At 44.9% G+C, this 27359-nt stretch overlaps 1 protein-coding gene across 2 annotated transcripts in view; it reads right to left on the reverse strand.

Moving 5' to 3' along the window:
• DOK7 (docking protein 7) overlaps positions 1 to 27359 on the reverse strand; it is a 214803-nt gene that overhangs the window by 163134 nt on the left and 24310 nt on the right. For both annotated transcript variants that reach the window (XM_068267203.1, XM_068267194.1), the window contains exons 3-4: positions 6838 to 7068; positions 2287 to 2487 (exon numbers count right to left, since the gene is read on the reverse strand). In XM_068267203.1, coding sequence (XP_068123304.1) covers positions 2287 to 2487; positions 6838 to 7068 — 432 coding nt within the window. The remainder of the gene's footprint in view (positions 1 to 2286; positions 2488 to 6837; positions 7069 to 27359) is intronic.

A 27359-nucleotide genomic window follows, 5' to 3' on the forward strand; every position in this document is an offset into this window, starting at 1 on the left:
TAACGCATATGTTAAAATGAGTATGAACTGCAATGGAGACTGGCCATAGACTTTAATGCACAGCCTGCATGGATCGCGTTAGAATAATGCGATCCGTTATAGTGAACAGGCCTATAGAATTGTATGGGCAGTGAATTGACATGCAGAATTATTCTGCAATGCAATTGAGCACTGTGAACATGGCCTCTCAGCTATAAGACTCCTCAAATTTATGAAGGCACAATTTGTCCACATAAATTGTCCACTTATTCCAACCTTCTGTGCAAGACCTCCAGAGATAGCGATGAAAGATATTCGTCTCTCAATCATTCAAATACATCCCCGCAGATCACCCAGATCCCCTCGCCAGATGTTTCTTAATTTTTGTGTGTACAGAGCATTCGTTAAAAAAGAAGGACATAAATAGACTACAAAAGCATGTCTTGGCTCTGCTGCATGAACTGATCGTTTGCTTGCATACAACATCATTAGAACAATTCAAACCTTCCTGCCAAACCTATGCAGCAGATTGACTCCTTCGGTTTGCAAAGATTTTCAACTGACGTGTTTACCAGCTTTAGGGCCTGTCCACACTTATGCGTTGCTAATTTCAGCAATGCAACGCTAGTGTGGTCTGCAGGGACATTAGACATAGACATACAGAGACCATGTTTCTGCATGTATCTACGAATGGACATACCTGGGTGTTGATCACAATGATGTGAAATTTGCTGTTTGATTAAGTAAAACAATGTTTACTAAAGCCAGTCTGCCCACTGGAGCTTGTATAGGTCCACGCAGGGTCAGCACTTCCATTAAGCCAATTGCCTCCCAGCACTGCTGGGCCCACGACCTCCCACTTAAGTGTTATGTGCTTTCTGGGGCCCCTGCATAATAGCAACATTGGTATCAGAGCTGGGACAACGTCCTCCAGCACCCCAGGCTAAAACACCAAAGTGTGCCCCTCCATCCCTCCCACCCCAGCCATCACACACTAATTGCTATTAGACTGAGGGTATCCCAGGGCCCCTAACACCTTAATCACTAGTTATCTGGCTTGCAGCCACTGCCATGTATCCCCTTTTCTTATTTCTATCTACTTCAAACACAATAGGGTAATGATAGTTAAGTGGCTTGTGCGCTCCTTCCTATACTGTGCCCTGAGGCTGGAGCCTCTTTCGCCTCTGCCTCAGCCCAGCCCTGATTGGTATCTCGCCTGTCCCAGTTCCGATCCTTTGTGCTCCTGGTCTTCTTTATGGTGCCTGCCTCTTGTGACCGGCGTAAGTCATTACACTTACATTTATCATGCGCCAGTCACAAGAGGCAGACAGCGGGATGCAGGCAGCAGGAAAAAGACGTGAGCAGCGTTCCAGCTGCCGGGACAGGTAAGATACCTTTCTGGTATTGTGCATGGGCCCCAGGGAGCACATAGGAGTTAAGGGGGGAGATTGGGTGGCAGCAGCCAGTTTTGGGGGTCCTGGGGGCTGAGTTTGCAGGGAAGGCCCCAGGTTACCTTTGCCCTGGTCAGGGCCCCATCGGACTTTGAACCGGCCCTGGGTCCACGGCTACTCTTACACACAGCAGCCATTATATTATAGTAAGTGCTATACCTTCCATATTACTAGTGTTGGTGTTCATATTGGGAACCACGTGTTCAGAACTGGAACTCAAACACACGCATTCAGCATCATTTCAGAACCAAACAGCAGGACGGGGTGCATTTAATTTAACTCCAGTACCTTGTCTTTCCATGCTGGAAGGAAGAAGTATGGGAGTTAAATAAAACGTACCCTATCTTGCTGTTTGGTGCTGAAATTATGCTTAATGCATGTGTGCAGGTTACAAACCACTGGGTCCTGGATTCAAACACCAACATTACATATTACTACTGTAGGCAATTGGTAGCGATAGTACAATCATCTCCAACACCATGAGCATAACATGGACTGTCCACTGTCTCCACAACTACATCTCATCAAGAATCCAAGAAAAACAGCCCAGTTGAGACAACCTCATATTCAACATGAAACGAATAAGTCACCCTTTAGCCAAAATAGTGTATCAAATCTAGCTGTATAAAATAAGAAAGTTTTATTAATCAGGAACACTAAAGACACAAAATATGCCCAATAAAAATAATTAAAATCCAGTCTGAAAGCCAACCAAACAAAAAACAATATCCACAGATCGACAGAGATTGGTGTGATCTCTCTAGTTAGGATGAATTCCATAAATTATACTTGCTACTGATGACAATCCACCATATGAATATACATACAGTATACACATGCACAACATGGTACTTACAGTATCCACATCGTGTTCCTCCTTCAAATACAAAGCCATTTGGCACAGCACCGTAACGTCTCAAGTCTGTTAACTTCCACTGTCCAATAACAATCGGTGGAAGGTCTCTTGCAAGAACTAAGATGTCATTACACAGATGTAGCGTGGCAGGTCCACTTTCCAGCTTGGTGCCAGGCAGCACTCCGACATGGAATCTGTGAACTGAGGTGGTAGAAGTGGTCAGATGAGCACCAACACATTTTTGAAGTTCTAGAACAGTAAATAGAAACAGAACTCGTGGTATCGTAACTTGGATGATCCGATTAATTGACATTGCCTGAAATCAATCAACCCAAAATTTCCACTGACTCCGGTTCTGAGCTAATGGCTACCATTACATAAACTGTGGAAGGACATTTAAATTACTCTACTGGGGTGGGAACTGATTTATGAATAGAGTCATGTAATCTGTAATCACCACAAGTATGAATTTACTATGCACAAAAGAGGTCCTTCACCTACATGTACAGCTTTGTTATGTAAGTAGGACAGCACTGCATTTTGCAAGTGCACTGACAGATGGCTGTCTGCCTGCATGCTTTGCATTGTGTGTGGTGATGGGAACAGTTCAAGGACGTCTTCTCTCTGCATCATCACTGCACAAATGTTTACTGGTAGAAATGTTGCCTTACGAGGCTATTAGCGGCTGCAATGGATGACATTCGTAGTCAGCCACACCACAGGCTGCAGTTTTGGGTTCTTGCAGCACATGCAATGCAAGGAAATTATTAATCATTTATTGGAACAGAGCCTGACCTCCAAAAAGAATGCATTGGATAAACTATGTGCATCAAGAGCTGGTTTATATTAAGGAAAACTACCGTATATAATAGGTGGATGTCCTAAAGCATTCTGTTGAAGACATCTATTCTTGGGCTACTTCCAGGACTTTTATCCATCTGGTAGCTCTGTGGGAATGAGGAGAGGTCACCATTGTAAAGAAGGGGACTGATGGAGGGCGAGACAGCCAAAATGGTGCAAAAAATTTGGCGCATCATGCGCCGCCATAGGCTGTAATGTGAATTATGGCTATAGCTGTATAGACGGTAAATGGGGCGTTGTCAAAAGACAGAGCCATAATTACTATAAACATAGCCTAATTTGGCCATTGGCCATTGGCCACCAGCAATAGCTGGCAGTTGAATTATATACTCGACTATACTGTAAGTCTAGAAATTTATGTTTGACTCACTAAATAATAGTATAGGGGTCGACTTATACACGAGTCACGAGCAACACTGGGTAATGTGTGTACTACTATTAGTGACATTCCCATTTGCAGCAATATACCCAGTAGTAAGTGACACTTTCTTGAGAAAAGAAATGCTAACAAAAAAACAGGGCTGAAAATCCTGGCCATAGCAATTAACAAGAAGGGAACTGGGCAGGGGAAAATACTGGGCTCCAGGAAGGGGAGTGAAATAATTGCTGTACTTGGGGACCTGGAGGAGTTATTGGCTGCACTTGAGGGACAGGAGGGGTTAATGGCTGCAATAATATATGCAGTGCAGTCATTAACCACTCCAGAGCCCCAATTGCAGCCATTAACTTTGCTGGGTAGACTTATATTTCAGTCAGTAAATAAATACAGCTTAAAGGAGTTATCAGGAAAAAAAAAAGAGTTTCACTTACCTGGGGTTTCTACCAGCCCCATGCAGCCATCCTGTGCCCTCGTAGTCACTGACTGCTGCTCCAGTCCCCCGCCGCCAGCTAGTTTCGTTTTTGCTGACCTCGGGGTCGGCTGGCTGCATTGCAACCATTTTTACGCATTCCCGCTAGTGCAGGAACATTAACACATACATTTTTCGTGTTAGCGGTGTAACGCGAACATTTTTTCACTTTAGCATGAATGTGTTAATGTTCCTGCACCAGTGGGAATGCATAAAAATGGTCGCAATGCTGCCCGGCGACTCCGAGCTTGGCAAAAATGAAACTAGCTGGCGGCGGGGGACTGGAGCAGCAGTGAGTGACTACGAGGGCACAGGATGGCTGTATGGGGCTGGTAGAAGCCCCAGGCAAGTGAAACTCTTTTTTTTCCCTGATAACTCCTTTAAGAGGGTAAAATATTGGAGGTGATGTCTTTCGTCTGAGTATTGGCGTCCTGGAGGGGGAAAAGTAATCAACGTCACCAGCACTTTTGCAGGAGCAGAGTGAGTCATTTTTAAGCTTTGCCCTGCGCCCAAATTTACATGTATGCAATGGAGGGGACATTTTTTTTTTTTTGCTTTTAATTTTTGCCTTGTTTGCAGCCTATTGTGGTGTCATGATGGGTGAACAATCACTATTAAATGTACCTTTTCAAAAGAAAAATTGTGTACTCTCTCCGGGCCCTAGGCAACTTTCTAGAATTGCCTTGTGGATGATGAAATCTGTGAGAAGTAAAAATACTTTGCGTACCGTAACTAACAGACTATCGGTAGTTAACTTAGAGATGCAGGAGTTTCATTCATACAGTTCTTGAAATGTCTTAATCTCCTTTATATACAGTACCAAATGTGCTGATTGGATAATCCAAGTATAAAATAGCGACTGTCAGATTGATTGGAAATAACTGTGAAATATATTTTAGCATCCTAATTATGCCCAAGCTGCTCTGACTAATTAGCGACACTGGCTCTAGCTGATCAAAGCTCTTTCCATGGGAAAAAAAAGTTCCTCATTATATTACAAATGACTGAGGAAGACAGTTGAAATAATGATCAGTATTTATATTCACCATCCATGGCTTTCTGAAGTCAGTCGGGTAATGTAGTTGCATGATTCACGATTGCAGCAACGTGTAAGACTTTGAGGCCCATATGCAGTTGAAGGACAACTGAAGGGAGAGGTGTGTGAAGGCTGCCATGTTTATTTATTTTAAGCAATACCAGTTGCCTGGCTGTCCTGCGGATCCTCTGCCTCTGATATTTTTAGCCACAGACCCTGAACAAGCATGCAGCAGATCAGGCATTTCTGACATTTATTGTCAGATCTGACAGGATTAGTTGTATGCTTGTTTCTGGTGTGATTCAGATACTACTGCAGCCAAATAGATCAGCAGGGCTGCCAGGCAACTGGCATTGTTTAAAAGGAAATAAATATGGAAGCCCCCATATCCCTCTCACTGCAGTTTTCCTTTAACTTTCTCTCCTTAGTTTTCTCCTGGCTGATTATGTTTTCGTAAAATGCCCTTTAAACCACCACTTAGGAAGAAAATATTCAAAATAATTTTTAATATTACTTTTTCACCTACTTTTTGGCACTTCTTCTATTGCAGAGTGCTGAGAAACTATTTTAATTTTAAAGAGAAGATGACAAATTATCTCCTGGAAAAACCTGAGGAAAAAAGGTTAATTGATTAAGGGCCCCCGACCTCCAGCAAGTAATGTGGAAGACTTCTACGATAGCCATTTGCTTTTGATGTTGTTGCCATGCATTAAATTACCGGCAACAATCGGTTATTGGCAGGGAGGATCGGCTGAAGAGAGAGTCTAGTGTGAGTACTGCTGCCCCGAGGCATCGCTGAGAAATCTTGATCAGTGTATCATCTCGGCTGAGCACTCACTGGGGCCATCTCCTCCTAACCCCTCCAGCTCCATTGTGCACCTCTCCATAGCTACAGAAGGCTGTAGTCCCGCAACGCATCTGTACAGAGCTTGGCTCAAACTGTCACCCGAGGGATTAAGTCCCAACAGAGAGGCATAGATAGGAGTGCTATATATTACCTGCTCCCTGCAGCAGGACTGGTTTGCTTCACTCCAGCTCATCGACACGCTGTGCAGCCAATTGCCTTGTGGTTCCAGTCTCTGCATGTCATGCGAGAGCCGCATGGTGATTGGCTGCGTGGCAATGAGCTGGAGCAAAGAAGGCCTATCCTGCCGCCAGGAGGAAGTAATATATAATGGTCTGCTGCCACCAGGGCCAGAATTACAACTCAGAGGCCTGTAGGCACTCTGCCCCTGAACACAGGCCATGCCCCAAGTAAAAATATTCGGAACTCTAATCATTGCCTAACTGCCACTAACTGTCCTTAGAATCTTACACTCTAATCACTGTCTCAAATCATCCTTCGTGACATAAGACAAGGATTAGGGTGTAAGTGCCTAAGGTCAGTGATATGAGGCAGGAAAGGAATTACACTGTTAGCTCTGAGATCAGTGATCTGAGGAGAAGAGGCCACCTCTCCCACATAAGGCGCCTGTAGGCATGTGCCTACAGTGCCTTGTGGAAATCCGGCCCTGGCTGCCACTCTACATTAATTATGTACATGACCAGACCCTGCCTAGATTGCCTGGGGGAATATCCTTCTTTGCCGGGCCCCTCATGATGGGGGTTAACTGAATAGTGTGTGGGGGGGGGAGTAGTCAACAAATCTCCACGAAAAGGGGGACAGCAGTCTTGATTTGATTTCAGCCTTAGATGAGGTGAAAAATTATCTCCAAGGAAAAAACTCAGAAACTCAGGAGAAAAGGGCCATACTAGTAAGTCTTTACCAGCAATGGTTGGTGTTTTCGGCAGAGACAAGTCATTTACCTTCTCCTAGGCTGTACCGTATCCGTACATCCCAAGCATTCATGATGTCCCTATTATCAAACCCCAGCATGACAACTTGTGAGAAGCAGATAATGGCCATGGTGTGGTTTATCCCCTCATAGCAGAGGCCAGCGTCCAGCCCACAGATGTCCTCCAGGGTGACGCTGCTCTTCTCCTTGTGCCCTTTCGTCCTCTCTGACTTGTCCTTGTACACCAGCATCAGCAGGCAGTCTGCAAGAGAGAAGGGAGCGGTCACAAAACTCTCTCTATAGAATATATCTGCCTGGACACGAATAATCTGGAGCCTTTTAATGAATTGACACATTTCCTGTCGCATTCCTTATTATTTCCATTCAGAGCCTCAGTCACGTAAATTATACTCTCCTCTGACTCTCGGCGGTACAATAATAAAACTCGTGCAACGATATCGTGTTATGCAAGTTATTTTTGTCCTTACTTTATTTAACGCAACTTAGCATGTTCTCGGCCAATGTATATAATGTAAACACCCAGGCATGACAACTGTGTTCACCATGGTGTGTGTTACAGTCATGTAACTGAAGAGGAGGGGGGAGGGGGTGGATTACGTCGACACCCACAGAGAGAACCTATAAGCACTAAAACTGGACCGTGATGATAGAAATATGGGGGCTACCGTTACATGCTTTGGTTCAAGAAAAAGTCATACGTCCATCAAGTTTGATCAACGTTAAAGTGTAACCGAGGTGACATGTGACATGATGAGATAAACATGCGTATGTACAGTACTAAACATATTAATAACCTGTTTTACTGTTTTATTTTGCTATCTGAGGGCTGGTTCACACTATGAGAGCTTTTCTGAGCGCTTGTGATTTTAAAATCTCCTGCTAATGTTATCCTATGTGTGTGCGCACAATGGAGCGCTGTGATTTTGTAAAAATCCCCCATAGCATTGCATTAGCAGGAGCTTTTAAAATCTCTAGCGTTTAAAAAGCTTATAGTCAGGGCCGGAGCTACCATAGGAAAAAAAGGGCAATTGCCCCAGGGACCCGGAGCCTGTGGGGGCCCCTAAGGTGTCCCTCTCCATCTTAACTGTTGCTCCCCAGGGACTCTGCAAAGTCTGTTAAGTTGGGAGGTGATTGGGGGAGGGTCAGCAGCCAGCTCTTGGGCCCAGGCGGAAAATTTGGCTACAACAAAGGGCATCTAATGACGCTTTTTGGTTGGGGGGGTCTGTTGGGGGGCCCCCAGGCTAATTTTGCCCTAGGGCCTAATTGTTACTTGAATCGGCCCTGCTTATAGTGTGAACGGGCCCTGAAAGAGTTAATTTCTAGGCATGGAAGTGACAGCTTTCTGTCAGTACCTTGTCGGAAATATAGTAAACCTCACTGATAAGCAAATTACGGCCATACAAGTTGTCCTGGCACAATACAACTTCTGAATGCAGGGACAGGAGATATAAGATACATGAACTGTGGACCATTTTCTAACTCTGGGGCACGTATTAGGCTGCCACGGAGCAAAGGCAACAAAACATTCAATCTAGTTTTTTAATTGTTTAAATATAAAATAAAACCATGGGCTATCTAAAAAGGTCATTTTTAGGAGTAGGAGCATAATTACAATTGTTTATCTTATCAGTTTATTTTCCCCTCGAGTTCACTTTAAGAACGAATAAAACTACTAGCTTTCAGACTCAGAAATACCAGGTCATACAGAGGAAGGTTAAGTTAAACCTTAAGTGAAAATCAACTGATGAGATAAAGAATCTATATACCTAATAGGCGGTTGCAATGCACGGCGTGGATGCAACTGTGCGCACAGCAGCTAAATACATGATGTGCAGAGCACAAGCCGTCCACCCCACAAAGTGAAGGAAAGGGTCGCGCAGCAGGCATGCATGCGCTTGCATGTTGGATTAGCGGCCAGGGGGAGTGCGGGGGAAGGTTTCTTGAAAAGAATTGGAGTTTATTGGTTATATCTACTATCCTATTCCTAAATAGCAAAAATACAGCATTTCCGTCTACTAATTCCAAACACTTTATTGTTTCAATGGGAATTATTATTATTGATTTATAAAGCGCCAACATATTCCGTGGTGCTGGCCAACATATTCCGTGGTGCTGGCCAACATATTCCGTGGTGCTGGCCAACATATTCCGTGGTGCTGGCCAACATATTCCGTGGTGCTGGCCAACATATTCCGTGGTGCTGGCCACATATTCCTTGGTGCTGGCCACATATTCCGTGGTGCTGGCCACATATTCCGTGGTGCTGGCCACATATTCCGTGGTGCTGGCCACATATTCCTTGGTGCTGGCCACATATTCCGTGGTGCTGGCCAACATATTCCGTGGTGCTGGCCAACATATTCCGTGGTGCTGGCCAACATATTCCGTGGTGCTGGCCACATATTCCGTGGTGCTGGCCAACATATTCCATGGTGCTGGCCAACATATTCCGTGGTGCTGACCACATATTCCGTGGTGCTGGCCAACATATTCCGTGGTGCTGGCCACATATTCCATGGCTGATATACCAACATTTGGAAACTAAGCAGGTTCTATTTGTTAAGACAATATGCTCATGACAGTAACCTAGAAGAATTGCAGGGGGCAGTGCTGGTCGTAATGGAAAAAGCTACGCTTACGGATCATTACGCGTAATTTTACGCTATTACGCATTACGAAATTACGCTTACGGCATAGACAATCAATTTCGGTACATGTCTGTAATTACGCATTGCCCTTACGCAATTACGCGTAAGAATACCGTAATTCAGGTTGTTACGTTATAGGCTTACGCGTAAATTCCTACTAGCAATTAATGCGTAAGGTCATGCTGCCAAGCGGAAAAGTTGACGCATGGATCAATGTTAGGTAGCCGCCGACTTTAAGGGTTAATAGCAAAGCCCCCTTAAGTGCTAAGAGCCTCAAATTTGGAGAATATATTAAGGAGATCAGAAGGAATAAGAGGAAAAAAATTTTCAAAAAGACCTTATAGTTTTTGAGAAAATCGATGTTAAAGTTTCAAAGGAAAAATATATACATTTAAAAACCCGCCGACTTTAACGGTTAATAGCAAAGCCTGCTTAACATTTAGAAACACCAAATTCACAGGGTATATTAAGGGGATCAGTGGGAATAAGAGGAAAAAAATTTTTTTCAAAAAGACCTTATAGTTTTTGAGAAAATCGATTTTTAAGTATCAAGGGCAAAAATGTCTTTGTTACTTTGTAACACCACCGCACCCGACGTCACTCGCCGCTCACCCGCCGGCCGCCGCATACACGCTAAGTCCCCGCCGGCTCCCGCCGTCCACTCCGCCCACACCTGTCACCCATATACATGCTGGCACCCATGGGTGCCAGCATGTATATAGGTGACATGTGGGAGAGGCGGAAGGAACCCCATTGGTCTGCTAAGGACCAATGGGGCTCCTTGGAGCCCAAACACAAAGATGCTTTCGAGAGCTCTGAGCTATAGCTCAGAGCTCTGTCGGGTGAAGGGACGCTAAGTCCCCGCCGGCTCCGCTGCCCTCCCCGCCTCTCCCACATGTCACCTATATACATGCTGGCACCCATGGGTGCCAGCATGTATATGGGTGACAGGTGTGGGCGGAGTGGACGGCGGGAGCCGGCGGGGACTTAGCGTGTATGCGGCGGCCGGCGGGTGAGCGGCGAGTGACGTCGGGTGCGGTGGTGTTACAAAGTAACAAAGTTGTTACATTGTAATAACTTTGTTACATTGTAACTGATTAGTATATTTCCGAGGATATTGCGTGGGAACTGGCTTTTAAAGGGACAGGTAAGTATTAATGGTTAATTAAGAATATTAAAGGACTTTTTTCGTGGTTATGTTTTTTGTTCAATTAAAATACTTTTTCTATGTGTTTGAGCGTTTATTTACTTTTAACTCTTAAAGGAAATGGGTAAGGGGTACAAGTACCTCTATACTCATTTCTCCTGGGAGGGGGGGTGGGCATCTGGGGGACCCCTTTTTAAAGGGGACTCCCAGATGCCACCATGAACCCTGCCCCCAGGAAATCGCGGCCTCCACCTCCACCGCCCATCGGAGGTGGAGAAGAGCCCCTTGTCCTTGGATTGGACAAGGGCTCGGAGGGGGAGGGGAAAGCTTGGCTGCCCCTCCCCTTCCGAGACCCCCCAATCCATGGACCATGCGGGCTGGTAAAGTCAGGGTGCGGAGCCCCACGCGGCCGATGCTCCGCATTCTGGCTATCCCAGTCTGCATGGGGGACAAGGGGTTAAAGAGGTCTGGGAGGGGGGACCCCACGTCGTTTTTTTTTCAATATTTCCCACACTCAGAACGAAGTAAGTAAAACTCTTCCCACTTGGGGGAATCTATGAAAATAAAACACTATTGTTACCTGTGCAAAAAAACCTGACATTTTCCGCATTTAAAAGACATTTTTGCCCTTGAAACTTAAAAATCGATTTTCTCAAAAACTATAAGGTCTTTTTGAAAAAAAAAATTTTCCTCTTATTCCCACTGATTCCCTTAATATACCCTGTGAATTTGGTGTTTCTAAATTTTAAGCAGGCTTTGCTATTAACCGTTAAAGTCGGCGGGTTTTTAAATGTATATATTTTTCCTTTGAAACTTTAACATCGATTTTCTCAAAAACTATAAGGTCTTTTCGAAAAAAAAAATGTTCCTCTTATTCCTTCTGATCTCCTTAATATATTCTCCAAATTTGAGGCTCTTAGCACTTAAGGGGGCTTTGCTATTAACCCTTAAAGTCGGCGGCTTTTTTATATTATACGGGAGCGTAATATTACGCGATTACGGCAGACTGTGTAATTTCAATGGGAGTTTACTGTCTTACGCGTAATTTGTTACGCGTAAAAACGTATCCCACGGTCTACGCGTAATTAATTACGCGTAATACCGTAACCTTACACGTAACGCTTACGGTGCATTTGTAGTGAATTACGATGCGTAATTACGCTAATGCGTAATTTCGGCCCAGCACTGGCAGGGGGCCCGGGGGCTGTAAGTACCCACCCTTCCCTCTCCTCACCCGCATGCAGAGTAGCGCAGAGAGCAGGTGTGATGCTTTTCCATGCATCACAGCCACATACTCTCTGCTGCCATTCGCTGCCTCCTAATCACATGACCGATGGAAATCATGTGATCAGGAGCCAGTGAATGTCAGCAAAGATTGTACGACTGTCAAGCATGGAAGAGACCTGCAGGACAGAGATTATTTAACAGGGGCATTGCTAGGTTCCTAAGAGATCCGGGGCACTTTTGGGCACTCCAGCTGAAAAATGGATGTGGCCATGCACCGGAATGTGGGTGTGGTAATGGGTGGAGCCTAATGTACATGAACTTACCACAGCGGTCTAAGTAGGCCTGCCCAACAAAATGTTGGATGAAGCTCCCCTCTCCATTAATGAAAGTCCCCCCTTCCTCAAAAAAAATGCAGCATATCACATAAACAGGCAGTGTGACTTAAACTAGGAGTTTTGAATCAGGATGATACCATTTATTGGCTAACTTAGAGATGGATAAACAGTGAGCTTTTGACTTATAAAAAGCCTTCTTCGGACTGGTTCCTGACCAAAACTGAAAAACACAGCTTATATACACTGACATACAGAGGAGAAACATTCTTTAGCAAACATGAATGTAATTAGATGCCTCAACTGTTACTGAGGAGGCTTTCCCAGGCATCCTGGCTAAATTGATAAGATCAATAGAATCCTCAACATGACATGAAGCAGACTCTGGTGATGGGGAGACATCGTAAATTCCGAGTTCAAATTGTAACTGGGCTGGGTTACATGCAGGGCCGCGCCGAGGCAGAGGCGAGAGAGGCTCCAGTCTCAGGGCGCAGTGTAGGAAGGGGTGCAAAACTGACTCAGCTACTATTCCCCTATTGTGTATGAAGCAGAGAAAAATATGAAAAGGGGATACATGGCAGTGACTGCAAGCCAGACAACTAGAGATTAAGGTGTTGGGAGGATTGGGGGCCCTGGGGCGCCTTTTAGTCTAATAGCAATCAGTGTGTGATGGCTGGGGTGGGAAGGATGGAGGGGCGCACTTTGGTGTCTCAGCCTTGGGTGCTGGAGGACCTTGTTCCAGCTCTGGTTACATGCACCATTGATTCTAAGCTTAAAGTGAACTAAGCAGCTCCTGGCTTCAACTAGGATTTAAACCAGTGCTGGGCGTAATGGAAAAAACTACGCTTACAGATCATTACGCGTAATTTTACGCTATTACGCATTACGGAATTACGCTTACGGCGTAGACATTCATTTACGGTACATGTCTGTAATTACGCATAGCCCTTACGCAATTACGCGTAAGAATACCGTAATTAAGGTTGTTACGTTATTGGCTTACGCGTAAATTCCTACTAGCAATTAATGCGGTCATGCTGCCAAGCGGAAAAGTTGACGCATGGATCAATGTTAGGTAGCCGCCGACTTTAAGGGTTAATAGCAAAGCCCCCTTAATTGCTAAGAGCCTCAAATTTGGAGAATATATTAAGGAGATCAGAAGGAATAAGAGGAAAAAATTTTTTTTCAAAAAGACCTTATAGTTTTTGAGAAAATCGATGTTAAAGTTTCAAAGGAAAAATATATACATTTAAAAACCCGCCGACTTTAATGGTTAATAGCAAAGCCTGCTTAAAATTTAGGAACACCAAATTCACAGGGTATATTAAGGGGATTAGTGGGAATAAGAGGAAAAAATTTTTTTTCAAAAAGACCTTATAGTTTTTGAGAAAATCGATTTTTAAGTTTCAAGGGCAAAAATGTCTTTTAAATGCGGAAAATGTCAGTTTTTTTTGCACAGGTAACAATAGTGTTTTATTTTCATAGATTCCCCCAAGTGGGAAGAGTTTTACTTACTTCGTTCTGAGTGTGGGAAATATTAAAAAAAACTATGTGGGGTCCCCCCTCCCAGACCTCTTTAACCCCTTGTCCCCCATGCAGACTGGGATAGCCAGAATGCGGAGCACCGGCCGCGTGGGGCTCCGCACCCTGACTATACCAGCCCGCATGGTCCATGGATTGGGGGGTCTCGGAAGGGGAGGGGCAGCCAAGCTTTCCCCTCCCCCTCCGAGCCCTTGTCCAATCCAAGGACAAGGGGCTCTTCTCCACCTCCGATGGGCGGTGGAGGTGGAGGCCGCGATTTCCTGGGGGGGGGGGTTCATGGTGGCATCTGGGAGTCCCCTTTAAAAAGGGGTCCCCCAGATGCCCACCCCCCTCCCAGGAGAAATGAGTATAGAGGTACTTGTACCCCTTACCCATTTCCTTTAAGAGTTAAAAGTAAATAAACACACAAACACATAGAAAAAGTATTTTAATTGAACAAAAAACATAACCACGAAAAAAGTCCTTTAATATTCTTAATTAACCATTAATACTTACCTGTCCCTTTAAAAGCCAGTTCCCACGCAATATCCTCGGAAATATACTAATCAGTTACAATGTAACAAAGTTGTTACAATGTAACAACTTTGTTACTTTGTAACTCCACCGCACCCGACGTCACTCGCCGCTCACCCGCCGGCCGCCGCATACACGCTAAGTCCCCGCCGGCTCCCGCCGTCCACTCCGCCCACACCTGTCACCCATATACATGCTGGCACCCATGGGTGCCAGCATGTATATAGGTGACATGTGGGAGAGGCGGGGAGGGCAGCGAGAGCCGGCGGGACTTAGCGTCCTTCACCCTACAGAGCTCTGAGCTATATAGCTCAGAGCTCTCTAAAGCATCTTTGTATTTGGGCTCCAAGGAGCCTCATTGGTCCTTAGCAGACCAATGGGGTTCCTTCTGATTTAAAGGAACCCCATTGGTCTGCTAAGGACCAATGGGGCTCCTAAGAGCCCAAATACAAAGATGCTTTAGAGAGCTCTGAGCTATATAGCTCAGAGCTCTGTTGGGTGAAGGACGCTAAGTCCCGCCGGCTCTCGCTGCCCTCCCCGCCTCTCCCACATGTCACCTATATACATGCTGGCACCCATAGGTGCCAGTATGTATATGGGTGACAGGTGTGGGCGGAGTGGACGGCGGGAGCCGGCGGGGACTTAGCGTGTATGCGGCGGCCGGCGGGTGAGCAGCGAGTGACGTCGGGTGCGGTGGAGTTACAAAGTAACAAAGTTGTTACATTGTAACAACTTTGTTACATTGTAACTGATTAGTATATTTCCGAGGATATTGCATGGGAACTGGCTTTTAAAGGGACAGGTAAGTATTAATGGTTAATTAAGAATATTAAAGGACTTTTTTCGTGGTTATGTTTTTTGTTCAATTAAAATACTTTTTCTATGTGTTTGTGTGTTTATTTACTTTTAACTCTTAAAGGAAATGGGTAAGGGGTACAAGTACCTCTATACTCATTTCTCCTGGGAGGGGGGGGTGGGCATCTGGGGGACCCCTTTTTAAAGGGGACTCCCAGATGCCACCATGAACCCCCCCCAGGAAATCGCGGCCTCCACCTCCACCGCCCATCGGAGGTGGAGAAGAGCCCCTTGTCCTTGGATTGGACAAGGGCTCGGAGGGGGAGGGGAAAGCTTGGCTTCCCCTCCCCTTCCGAGACCCCCCAATCCATGGACCATGCGGGCTGGTATAGTCAGGGTGCGGAGCCCCACGCGGCCGGTGCTCCGCATTCTGGCTATCCCAGTCTGCATGGGGGACAAGGGGTTAAAGAGGTCTGGGAGGGGGGACCCCACGTCGTTTTTTTTAATATTTTCCACACTCAGAACGAAGTAAGTAAAACTCTTCCCACTTGGGGGAATCTATGAAAATAAAACACTATTGTTACCTGTGCAAAAAAAACGGACATTTTCCGCATTTAAAAGACATTTTTGCCCTTGAAACTTAAAAATCGATTTTCTCAAAAACTATAAGGTCTTTTTGAAAAAAAAAAATTTCCTCTTATTCCCACTGATCCCCTTAATATACCCTGTGAATTTGGTGTTCCTAAATTTTAAGCAGGCTTTGCTATTAACCGTTAAAGTCGGCGGGTTTTTAAATGTATATATTTTTCCTTTGAAACTTTAACATCGATTTTCTCAAAAACTATAAGGTCTTTTTGAAAAAAAAAATGTTCCTCTTATTCCTTCTGATCTCCTTAATATATTCTCCAAATTTGAGGCTCTTAGCACTTAAGGGGGCTTTGCTATTAACCCTTAAAGTCGGCAGCTTTTTTATATTATACGGGAGCGTAATATTACGCGATTACGGCAGACTGTGTAATTTCAATGGGAGTTTACTGTCTTACGCGTAATTTGTTACGCGTAATAACGTAACCTACAGTCTACGCGTAATTAATTACGCGTAATACCGTAACCTTACACGTAACGCTTACGGTGCATTTGTAGTGAATTACGATGCGTAATTACGCTAATGCGTAATTTCGGCCCAGCACTGCTTTAAACTAGGCAGAGTTACCTGGCTTCTGTGCTGGCTGGTCTGGCTTTCTGCTGGGTGAGCTGACCTGCTGCTCCCCATAGCATTCCCCGGCCTTCTAGTGGAACCCCTCCTATGCTCCCATAGGCCCCTCCTATTCAGGCACCACAACTCCCAGCATGCCCCCATAGAAGAACTAGAGCTCCCTGAATTCTCCCATAAAGGCCTCACAGCACCTAGCAGGACATCACAGCACCCAATATGCCCACATAGAGGCAGCATAGCACCCAGCATACCCCCCATTGCCACAGTGCCATGCTGTATGCTATGGTGCCTCTGCGGGGCACACTGGGTGCTGTAATGCCATGCTGGGTGCTGTGGTGCCGTGCTGGGTGTTGTGGTGCCTCTGTGGGGCATGCTGGGTGCTGTGTAGTGCTGGGGGGGGGGGGGGGCTCGGCTACAGGGAGGGGGAGTTTGAATCCCAGGGGTCCCCATGACAATTTTGCAAAGCAGCTTAGGAGAAGCACCACAAAAAAAAACAGTCAGTGTGCCACGGTCTTCGTCCCGGTGTCCCTTGGAACGTTCAGGCACCAAACTTCTCCAAAGAGACTGGCACCACTTAGGCAAAATAGTATTAAAGCTTTTTTATTGCATAAAGAATGGTGATACAATGACAGTCGCTGTTTTGGGCCTAGCCCTTTATCAAATTGCAGTAGCCATCGCTAATGTAAACGGTAAATGTCAACACAGTCTTTACTGTTTTACAGCTCCCACTTGGAGTAATTTTGATATACTGACCTTTTTTACCTGTTCTATGCACTTTCTGGCATGCAGAAATTTTATGGCCTGTAATTAGTTGGCAGGAGGTCTGACTCCAGTCCCACTGAAGAGAAAGTGTCATTTACAACCCTTTATTCTTAACCATTTAAGTGGGGAAAAAAAGAGAAGCATCAAATCGCTTCATATGCTGCACACAGATTTTCAATAGATTGAAAATCATACCCTGAGATCTATTGAAAATCTATTGAACTGTAGCATTGCACTGTTCAATTCAGTGCAACGATATGGGGGCGCCAATTCCTTAATGTGTCCAAACGATTTAAATTTATTGTTTGATCGTAATTTTGATCGATTTTTGCAATTAATCGATTGAAATTTAAATGCAGCTCGCTGCGTCATAGATAATCGGTAGATTAGACCAGAGTGGTCAAATCTGGCGGTAAAAATCGATGAATGGTCAGTTTTAATCAGAGAAAAACATATACTGGCCACACTTCTTACTGGTGGTGTGGTTTGCTTCAGACAGGAAATAGGCTAGAACCTGCCCTCTCATTCCCCCAGATAGGGGCACAGAAAGAGAAAAACAAAACTCCTGAGGTTCTAAAAGCGAAGCAGGTGATTTTGGCTCACGGCACTCAGTGCCAAGCAGCGAAGCTGGGCACCACTATAGCACCAGTGCTATAGTACCCGGCCCATGCAAGGGTAACTCAGGGATCTATCGATTGCTGGACCCCAAATTACTTCTCCCTCCGATTTGGGGAATAGTATTTAACTGGGAATGAACCCCCTGCGCCCAGCTCATTGTCGGCGTATCAATATGTGCTTTAAAGGTGCCCATCCACTCATCGATTTTCCCATTCGTTTCTCTGCAGATTCAGTGTACCTGCTAGGGATCGATTCCCCAAAATGTCAGATTGATCTTCAATCACTTTTGACCAAAAATCAAATGAAAGTATCAATCAGACAGGAGGGAAAATATAGCTTGATTGGGGGCAGAGCAAGAGCATTGGTAATAATCCTAACATTTGTATAGCGCTTTTCTCCTGTTGGACTCAAAGTGCTTTAGAGCTGCAGCCACTAAGGGCCACCCTGCAGTGTTAGGGAGTCTTGCCCAAGGGCTTCTTACTGAATAGGTACTGACTCTAGCCAGGATACAAACCCTAGTCACCCATGTCAGAGGCAGAGCCCTTATAACCAGTCACAACATTAGATTGAGTACCGATAGGTTTGCACTGCATCAAACAGTGCAACTCTGTGGTTCGATTGATTTTAAACAGATTCCCTGCTGGAATATATTGGAAATTGATGCGCAGTGTGTGATAAGAATCGATTCCATCTGAATCAATTCTTTTCAGAAGGAATCGATCGCTTTGAAACGTTGTGTGGTAATCTAACAGTAAGTGTTTGACCAGTTTCAGAAACCAAATTTCATCTGTAGTTAAATCTTCCTTCTTTCATCTGAAGAACGTTGCAAAGATTAAACATCTGATTCCCCCAGAGGATCTTCCAACCCTAGTCCACGCCTTCATCACATCACGGCTGGACTACTGCAATGCCCTTTATGCTGGCCTCCCCAAAAAGGACCTGCGTCGCCTGCAATTAGTGCAGAATGCTGCTGCCAGATTGCTAACAAACCAGCCTCGCCACTGTCACATTACACCGATCCTTCGCTCACTGCACTGGCTACCAGTAGAATGGAGAATTTCCCTATGCTTCCATGTCATAACACTTGGGTAGATGCCCCACCCCTCTCTACCCCATAGGATCCCGTGATTATAAATTCTAACAGCTCCTCCTTCCCCCCAGTCTTTTTTTCTCGATCTCACCTCACCTCATTGGATCCACGTTGGGGCAAGGTTTGCCTAGCAATTTTTCTTTTTATTTTGTATGCCCTACCTAGCTGCTTAAAGAGTGGCATATATATTGTTTTTTTCTATGACCGCTGTACTATAATATAGCACGGTTCCCTCGTATCTGCTGGCCTTGGAGGGAGGCTTAGGAAACGATAGGGTCTAAATGACTAAAAGTTTTCCTATACAGCCGCTTTTCTTTTTCTTATGCATATGCCGGGTTCAGGTTTGCCCGGAGTGTGATATATAGCATTAAATATGCTATTGGGACTTATGTCGGGCGCAGAGTGGAGTTTCCTTACCTTTCTACTTCCTGGTTCTCGGCTAGTGAGGCGCAAACGTCACTTCCGGTGACGCACTTCCGCCCAGTATCCATCGCTCTCTGCCGGAAGCAGAGGTGGCGGGGAGGAAGGCGGAACTGAGCGGTCGCCATAGCGACGGCTCAAGCGCATCTCCCATTGGAGAATGGAGGCTAGGGGATGTCCTCCTACCTTTTGGAGGTATATTTAAAGCCTGTATACATGGCGTCCGGCGTCCATAGCCAGGGAGAGTGTATTGGAGGGGCAAGGACACTTCCCTATCGCTCCTTAAAGTCATGGAGGAGGAGGAACAAAATATCTCCACACCTCAGCAAGGTAACCTTTTTTATATATACATGGTTGATTTTGATTATTTTATAAATTGTACAAAGTTTGATTCAGTAGCAGTTTTTTTCGCTTGCTGAGACACTCAGTCTTCTCTTTTTTCTTCTTTCATTTCGTCGGCAACTTCTGCTGCTCCTGTTACTCCTGCTGCGCCACCATTAGACCAGCGTCGGGAAAGGTATGGGCGGTCAGGTAGGTTCTCTTTTTTGTCCCGATGCGATCGTTTAAAAACTAAACGCGGTCTCTTCTTTTGTTTTGTTTCAGCCCGAAGAAACATCGCAAAAGCAAAAAGAGCACGCGTTCAAGATCAAGATCACGCAGACGAAGTCCTTCTCCTCACTATAGAGAAAGAAGTAGATCGCGATCTAGACAACGCCGCAGAAGATGCTGGGCTTGCGAGAGAAAGGCACTACCGGAAAGATCTGTCTGTCAAAGATGCTTTAACCACTTCACCACTGAGGGGTTTTACCCCCTGACCACCAGAGCAATTTTCACCTTTCAGCGCTCCTTCCATTCATTCGTCTATAACTTTATCATTACTTATCGCAATGAAATGAACTATATCTTGTTTTTTCCGCCACCAATTAGGCTTTCTTTAGGTGGGACATTATGCCAAGAATTATTTTTTTCTAAATGTGTTTTAATGGGAAAATAGGAAAAATGTGGGGAAAAAAATAATTTTTCAGTTTTCGGCCATTATAGTTTTTAAATAATGCATGCTACTGTAATTAAAACCCATGAAATGTATTTGCCCTTTTGTCCCGGTTATAAAACCATTTAAATTATGTCCCTATCACAATGTTTGGCGCCAATATTTTATTTGGAAATAAAGGTGCATTTTTTTCATTTTTGCGTCCATCCCTAATTACAAGCCCATAGTTTATAAAGTAACAGTGTTATACCCTCTTGACATAAATATTTAAAAAGTTCAGTCCCTAAGGTAACTATTTATGTATTTTTTTAATTGTAAATTTTTTAATTTTTTTTTAATTACAAAAAAAAAAAATGGGGAGTGTGGGAGGTAATGAGTTAATTTTATGTGTAAAAGTCATTTATTTGTATGTGAAAAATGTGTAGGGTGTAGTTTACTATTTGGCCACAAGATGGCCACAGTAACTTTTTGTTTTAATGCGACCTCCAAGCTTCCTTCCGGAAGCTTGGAGGAAGTATAAGGAGGCTGGACACGTGAGTTTTTTCTCACAATGATCGCGCTGCCCATAGGAGAGCAGCGGATCATTGCGGGGCTTAGATCAACGAACGGGAATGGATTTTCCCGTTCATTGATCTCTGGGCGAGCGGGCGGCGGCGTGTTTACTAGCGGCGGGCGGCGTGTTTACGAGCGGGAGCGCGGGCAGCGTCAGGAACGCGGAAAGTACGTATTTCTCCGTCCCTGGTTGTTAAAGGATGGAAAAAGGGGCGGAGAAATACGTACGCGCGGGGGTAAAGTGGTTAATGATCTGGCTAAAGACACTGATCAAACGCCTGTAGACATTTCGCAAATGATAACGCAGGCAGTGCAGGACTCTATGAGAGACTATTTAGCCTTGTTACCACCCACACTAGCCCAACAGGCGGAACAACCACAACCCCAAGCGTCAATGGACGCAGACGAAATTGCAGGGTGGTTTGATTTCACGCTAGTACAACCTTACATAAAGGCGGTCCGGGAGGCTATTGAGTGGGACTCAGATGACTCAGAAGAGCCTTCCACAAGCACGGGAAAGCAAAAGGAATATTTCACACATCTTAAAAGGAGGACTACCACTTTTCCATTAATGACGGAAATAGCAGAAATAATGAAAGAGGAATGGGAAAAAATCGATAAGAGAGCACCATTGAATAATAGGATTACTAAACTCTATCCTCTGAAACCAGAAGAAACAAGGACTTTGGATAACCCACCTATCGTGGACGCATCCGTGGTCCGTCTTGCAAGACCAATGACACTGCCAAGGGAAAACGCTACGACATTTAGAGATGTCTTAGAGAAAAAGATGGACTCTGAATTAAAGAAAATTTATACAATCACTGGTAATGCGATAAAGCCGGCAGTGGCATTAAAGAGAACCCGAGGTGGGTTTGAAGAATGTTATCTGCATACAGAGGCTGGATCTGCCTATATAGCCCAGCCTCTGCCGCTATCCCAAACCCCCCTAAGGTCCCCCTGCACTCTGCAATCTCTCCATAAATCATAGCCATGCTGCTGACAAACAGCTTGTCAGAGCTGGCTGTGTTTATCTCTATAGTGTCAGTCTGCTGCTCTCCCTGCCTCCTGCAGAACTCCAGTCCCTGCCTGCATCCCTTCCCTCCCTGCTGATTGGAGGGAAGGGACGGGGGCAGGGACTGGAGCTATGCAGGAGGCGGGGGAGCAGCTTAGACTGACACTACAGATGTAAACACAGCCTCACAGCACGGCTGTGATTTATGAGGGATTGCAGAGTGCAGGGGGACCTTAGTGGGGTTTGGGATAGCAACAGAGGCTGGGCTGTATAGGCAGATCCAGCCTCTGTATGCAGATAACATTCTTTAAACACACCTCGGGTTCTCTTTAACGTCAGTATCCAGAGCCCTAAGAGCTTGGACGACTAACATAGAGGAAGCAGTGAGGGTCGGAACAGATAAAGAAGCAATCCTGGCAGCCCTCGATGACTTTAACCTTACGGCAGATTTCATTGGCGAAGCTGCGGTAGATGTAATCAGATGTACTTCTAGAGCCATGGCGTCAACAGTAGTAACAAAGAGGGCATTATGGCTGAAGGCATGGGCAGCAGACCCAGCATCAAAGACAGACTGGTGCAGAATACCGTACGACGGTTCCAATCTATTTGGTAAGGAAATGGATCAAGCGATCCAAAGAGTTACAGCAGGAAAATCGGGGCTAATACCCCAAGATAGAAGAAACAAGAAATCCAATACTCAATTAACCAACCGTTTTCAGCAGTCAAGATACAGGAACGCCAGATCCTACAAGCCTGGCAGGGAATTCAAAAGAAACTGGCAAAGCTCGCAGTCGAACTTATAACGTCTTACTAAACAGAAGACGACTCCTTCCACACAACAGAAGCCGTTTTGACAGGGGGCCCACCCAGACTTGTCCAGTAGGAGGAAGGCTTGCCCAATTCGGACAAGTTTGGGCGGAGAATATCAAGAACAAATGGGTCATACGAACTGTATCGAAGGGACATCGATGGAGTTTCAAGTCAAAACCAAAAAGTCACTTCCAGGCAACAAGAATTCCGTCACAGCAAGACAAAAGACTAATTCTGAAGGAATACATCCAAACTTTCAAGCTAAAGCAGGCCATAATAGAAGTACCGACAGAACAGAGGGGCAAGGGAGTATATTCCCCATTATTCTTTGTTCTAAAAAAGACAGGAGACTGGCGTCCAGTTTTAGATCTGAGAAAACTGAACAGGAACATCAAAGTAAAAAAATTCAAGATGGAAACTCTGGAATCAATCCGACAAGCAACAAGAACATTCGATTGGATGCTTTCTGTGGACCTCGAGGACGCCTACTTACATATCCCAGTACACTCGAGGTCCCAGAAGTACCTAAGGTTTGCCGTTGCGGAAGAACACTTCCAGTTTAATTGCCTCCCTTTCGGGATTTCCACTGCACCATGGACTTTCTCCAAAACTCTCGTAGCAGTAGTAGCTCTACTTCGGGAGAAGGGGTTAAGGTTGTACCATTACCTGGATGACCTGCTTCTACTATCATCAGACAGACAGACATTACTCCAACACAGGGAGATACTGATCAACACACTTCTATACTTTGGCTGGAAAAGTAAATTATGCGAAGAGTCAGCTGGAACCAACACAGTCGATGATATTCTTGGGAGCACTCTTCAACACAGTGGACAATTCGCTAAAGTTACCATTGGAGAAGGCACACAACCTTATTCAGAGAATACAATTTGTATCAACTATGACTTCACTTCGAGCGAGACAATGTCTCAGCCTGATAGGCCTGATGACTTCAACCATCCCAATGGTGCGTTGGGCACATTGGCATCTAAGACCGTTCCAATGGGGTTTTTTAAGCCAATGGAACAAGACGTCATTCAATCAACCAATACAGATGACATACCTAATGCGGAACAGCCTATTATGGTGGACGTCACTGGAAAATATAACGAGACATCATCTTATTCAGGACAGCTTAACGACCATAATTACTACGGATGCCAGCCAGATGGGCTGGGGAGCCCACTGCGAGGGCAGGTTCGCCCAGGGAATATGGACTCATACAGCTCACCAAATTCCAGCAAACATATTAGAATTGAGAGCGGCCTATCAGGGGCTTGTCAGTTTCAGGAACCAGATCCAAGGAAGGACAATACTTCTGAAGATGGACAACCGCACGGCGGTCTCTTATGTGAGGAGACAGGGGGGCACCAAGAGTATGGCGTTATTACAGGAATCAGCAGTAATTTTTCAATTCGCAGAGGAAAACTTATGGGACATCAAAGCACTATACATACCGGGGGTAGACAATCAAACAGCGGATTACCTCAGCAGGAAAGCAGTGAACAACCACGAGTGAAGTTTATCACAACAGACTTTTCTATGGATATGCAATCGCTTTGGGACCCCAGAGATGGACCTTATGGCCACTCCAACCAACACAAAGAGCAGGATATTCTACTCCAGGTACCAATACAGGGAGTCGGCGGGAGTGGATGCTCTTTCTATGCCTTGGAACTTCTCCCTAGCCTATGTCTACCCACCGACACCAATGATCCGGCCATTACTCACCAGATTATACCAGGAGAGGGTTACACACATAGCAATAATCCCATACTGGCCGAGACGCCCGTGGTTCCCCCTCCTGTGGGAATTGAAGTCACAGTATCCACTACCTCTCCCACATGTCAACAATCTTCTGACACAGGGGGAAATAGTTCACCAGAACCCAGAGAAACTCAAGCTGATGATCTGGATATTGAAGGGGAGAGGCTGAAGCTTTCAGGTTGTTCAGACCAGGTCATTGGAACCTTGCTAAGTTCCAGAAAACCGACAACGAACTCAACATACCATAGAGTGTGGAAAGTTTTCCAACAATTCGCCAGAGAGGAAAAGTTCGATCCCTTAAAACCGGAACCTCATGTAATTCTGGAATTCCTACAGAGAGGGCTAAACAAAGGACTTGGCTACAATACTATAAAGGGGCACATATCAGCATTAACCGCCCTCACAGGCACATCATGGGCTACTCACCCATTAATAAAACAATTTATTAAGGGAGTACTAAGACTAAGGCCACCAAAGAAGGACATATTCCCTAAATGGGACTTACCTCTTGTACTGGAAGCCTTAGCAAAACAACCTTTCCATCCTTCTGAAAACTGTACTCTGTGGAATACAACACTTAGAACAGTATTCTTAGTGGCGATCTCTTCGGCCAGAAGAGTATCGGAACTCCAAGCTCTGGGAGCAAGGGAACCATACCTCTCTTTTTTTCCCAGATAGGGTAGTCCTGAGACCAATTCAGAAGTTCATTCCCAAAGTTGCCTCAATATTTCATCTAAATCAGGACTGGACTTTACCATCTTTTCAGATGACGGACTCAGGGCACTCACACCCTTTGGATGTAGTTCAAGCTCTAAGAACTTACCTAGATGTAACTTCCCAATTCAGAAAGACAGAAAGACTTTGGGTCATACCTACCGGATATAGGAAAGGCCAAGCGGCCTCGACAATAACTATTGCCTCCTGGTTAGTTAAAACCATTTAGGCTGCATACAGAACTCTCGATCTGGAACCTCCTCAGCAGATCAGAGCTCACTCAACACGTAGCATGGCTACGTCATGGGCGGCATACAACCAAGTACCGGCAGAGAAAATCTGCCAGGCGGCCAACTGGTCCAGCATTCACACTTTCATGCGCCATTACAGAGTGGACTTATCTTCTCAAAGTTCTATTGTGTTTGGGAAAACTGTATTGTCTGCAAGTACATAGTATGAATTAAAATTTTGGTGTGTTCAGCAAGTTAAGTAGGCCTCCCTTCATTCTTTCCTAAGTTAAATCCCAAGTGTTATGACATGGAAGCAGGGCCGGGCCGAGGCATAGGCTGGAGAGGCTCCAGCCTCAGGGCGCAGTGTAGGAGGGGGCGCAGAATTCATTCAGCTGTCATTCCTAATTGTGTTTGAAGCAGAAATAAATAAGAAAAGGGGATACATGGCAGTGACTGCAAGCCAGATAGCCAGATATTAAGGTGTTGGGGAGGTTGTGGGCCCTGTGGCGCCTCTTAGTCTAATAGCAATCAGTGTGTGACAGCTGGTGTGGGAGGGATGGGGGGGCGCACTTTGGTGTCTCAGCCTTGGGTGCAGGAAGACCTTGTCCCGGCTCTGCATGGAAGCATAGGGAATACGGAAAATTGTTACTTACCTGATGGTAATTTTCCTTTCCCGATGCTTACATGTCATAGCACAATCCCTCCCTTCTATGTGGCTTCGGTGAGCTCGAGGCTGACGTAGACTGGGGGGAAGGAGGAGCTGTTAGAATTTATAATCACGGGATCCTATGGGGTAGAGGGGGTGGGGCATCTACCCAAGTGTTATGACATGTAAGCATCGGGAAAGGAAAATTACCGTCAGGTAAGTAACAATTTTCCGTAACTCTTCAAGATTGGACTGCTGACATTCAAATCCCTGCACAATCTGGGCCCTGGATACATGAAGGACCTGCTGAAGCTGCACCACACCTCTCACAACCTCAGATCAGCAAGTTCTATAAACTTGGTCACTCCCAGAGTGCACCTCAAAAAATCTGGAGATTGAGCCTTCTGTCATGCTGCCCCTACTCTTTGGAACTCCCTGCCACACCCAGTAAAGACAGCACCATCCCTGGAGCTATTCAAATCCAGACTGAAAAGCCACCTGTTTAGCCTGGCATTTCCAGACTTATAAAATTCTTCCTCTGTACCACGATGGTCTGAGCCATGCTTATGCGCTTTGAGTCCCACGGGAGAAAAGCGCTTTACAAATGTTATTTGTTGTTGTTGTTGTTTGACCAGCTTAAAGAGGAACATTAACCAATTATTGAACTTCATCCCAATTAGTAGCTGATATCGCCTTTCCCATAAGAAAACTTTACCTTTTCTCAAACAGATCATCAGGGGGTCTCTTTGTGGCTGATATTGTGGTGAAACCCCACCCACAGCGTGATGTCAGTACCAGGGTGCTGACAGTTTGCTGTCTGTAAACCTCATTGCATTGTGGGAAATAATGGATTTTTCCAACTGCCAAGCAAGCAATATTTCCCTCTGTGTACAGAACTCTCAGTAACTAACATTCTGCACAGATCACCTGGCAGAACTATAGATGTCACCACCAGTGATACATTTCAGAATGTAAATCAGGGAGAGGAAAGATTTTACAATGGGGAAACACTGACTAAATAATCTCTAAATGAATATTCTAAAAAATAAGCAATTTAATAAATTACGTAATTTTCACTACAGTTCCTCTTTAAATACTTCCCACATTGACTAGAACTAAAACACATTTTTTTTCTCCCTTGAAATTGGTTATAAGCACTATGTATTCCCATTAAGTAAGTGCATGCACACCGATAAATAGATAAATAAATGAATGCAAAATCACGATTAACTTCTTGAATTGCTTTATCTGGATTTGCATGCATCATTGATTACATTAAATATTCCCATTTAAAGAGTTTTCATAGCCTAAATTATTTAATTTTCATAAAATGGTTTATGGTAAACAGGTTTTTAATATCATTCATTAATAAATAAAATTGTGGCAATCATATGAAAATAATATGTTTAAGATTGGTGGAGGCTGTCATCTTTAATTTCTTTTGGCTGTCTGTTGTTGTGGTCTCCAGGCTTGAGTATTTTCTCAGGCACACTCTTG

Source organism: Hyperolius riggenbachi, chromosome 1 (genome assembly GCF_040937935.1).
Source record: "Hyperolius riggenbachi isolate aHypRig1 chromosome 1, aHypRig1.pri, whole genome shotgun sequence".
NCBI classification, from domain to species: domain Eukaryota; kingdom Metazoa; phylum Chordata; class Amphibia; order Anura; family Hyperoliidae; genus Hyperolius; species Hyperolius riggenbachi.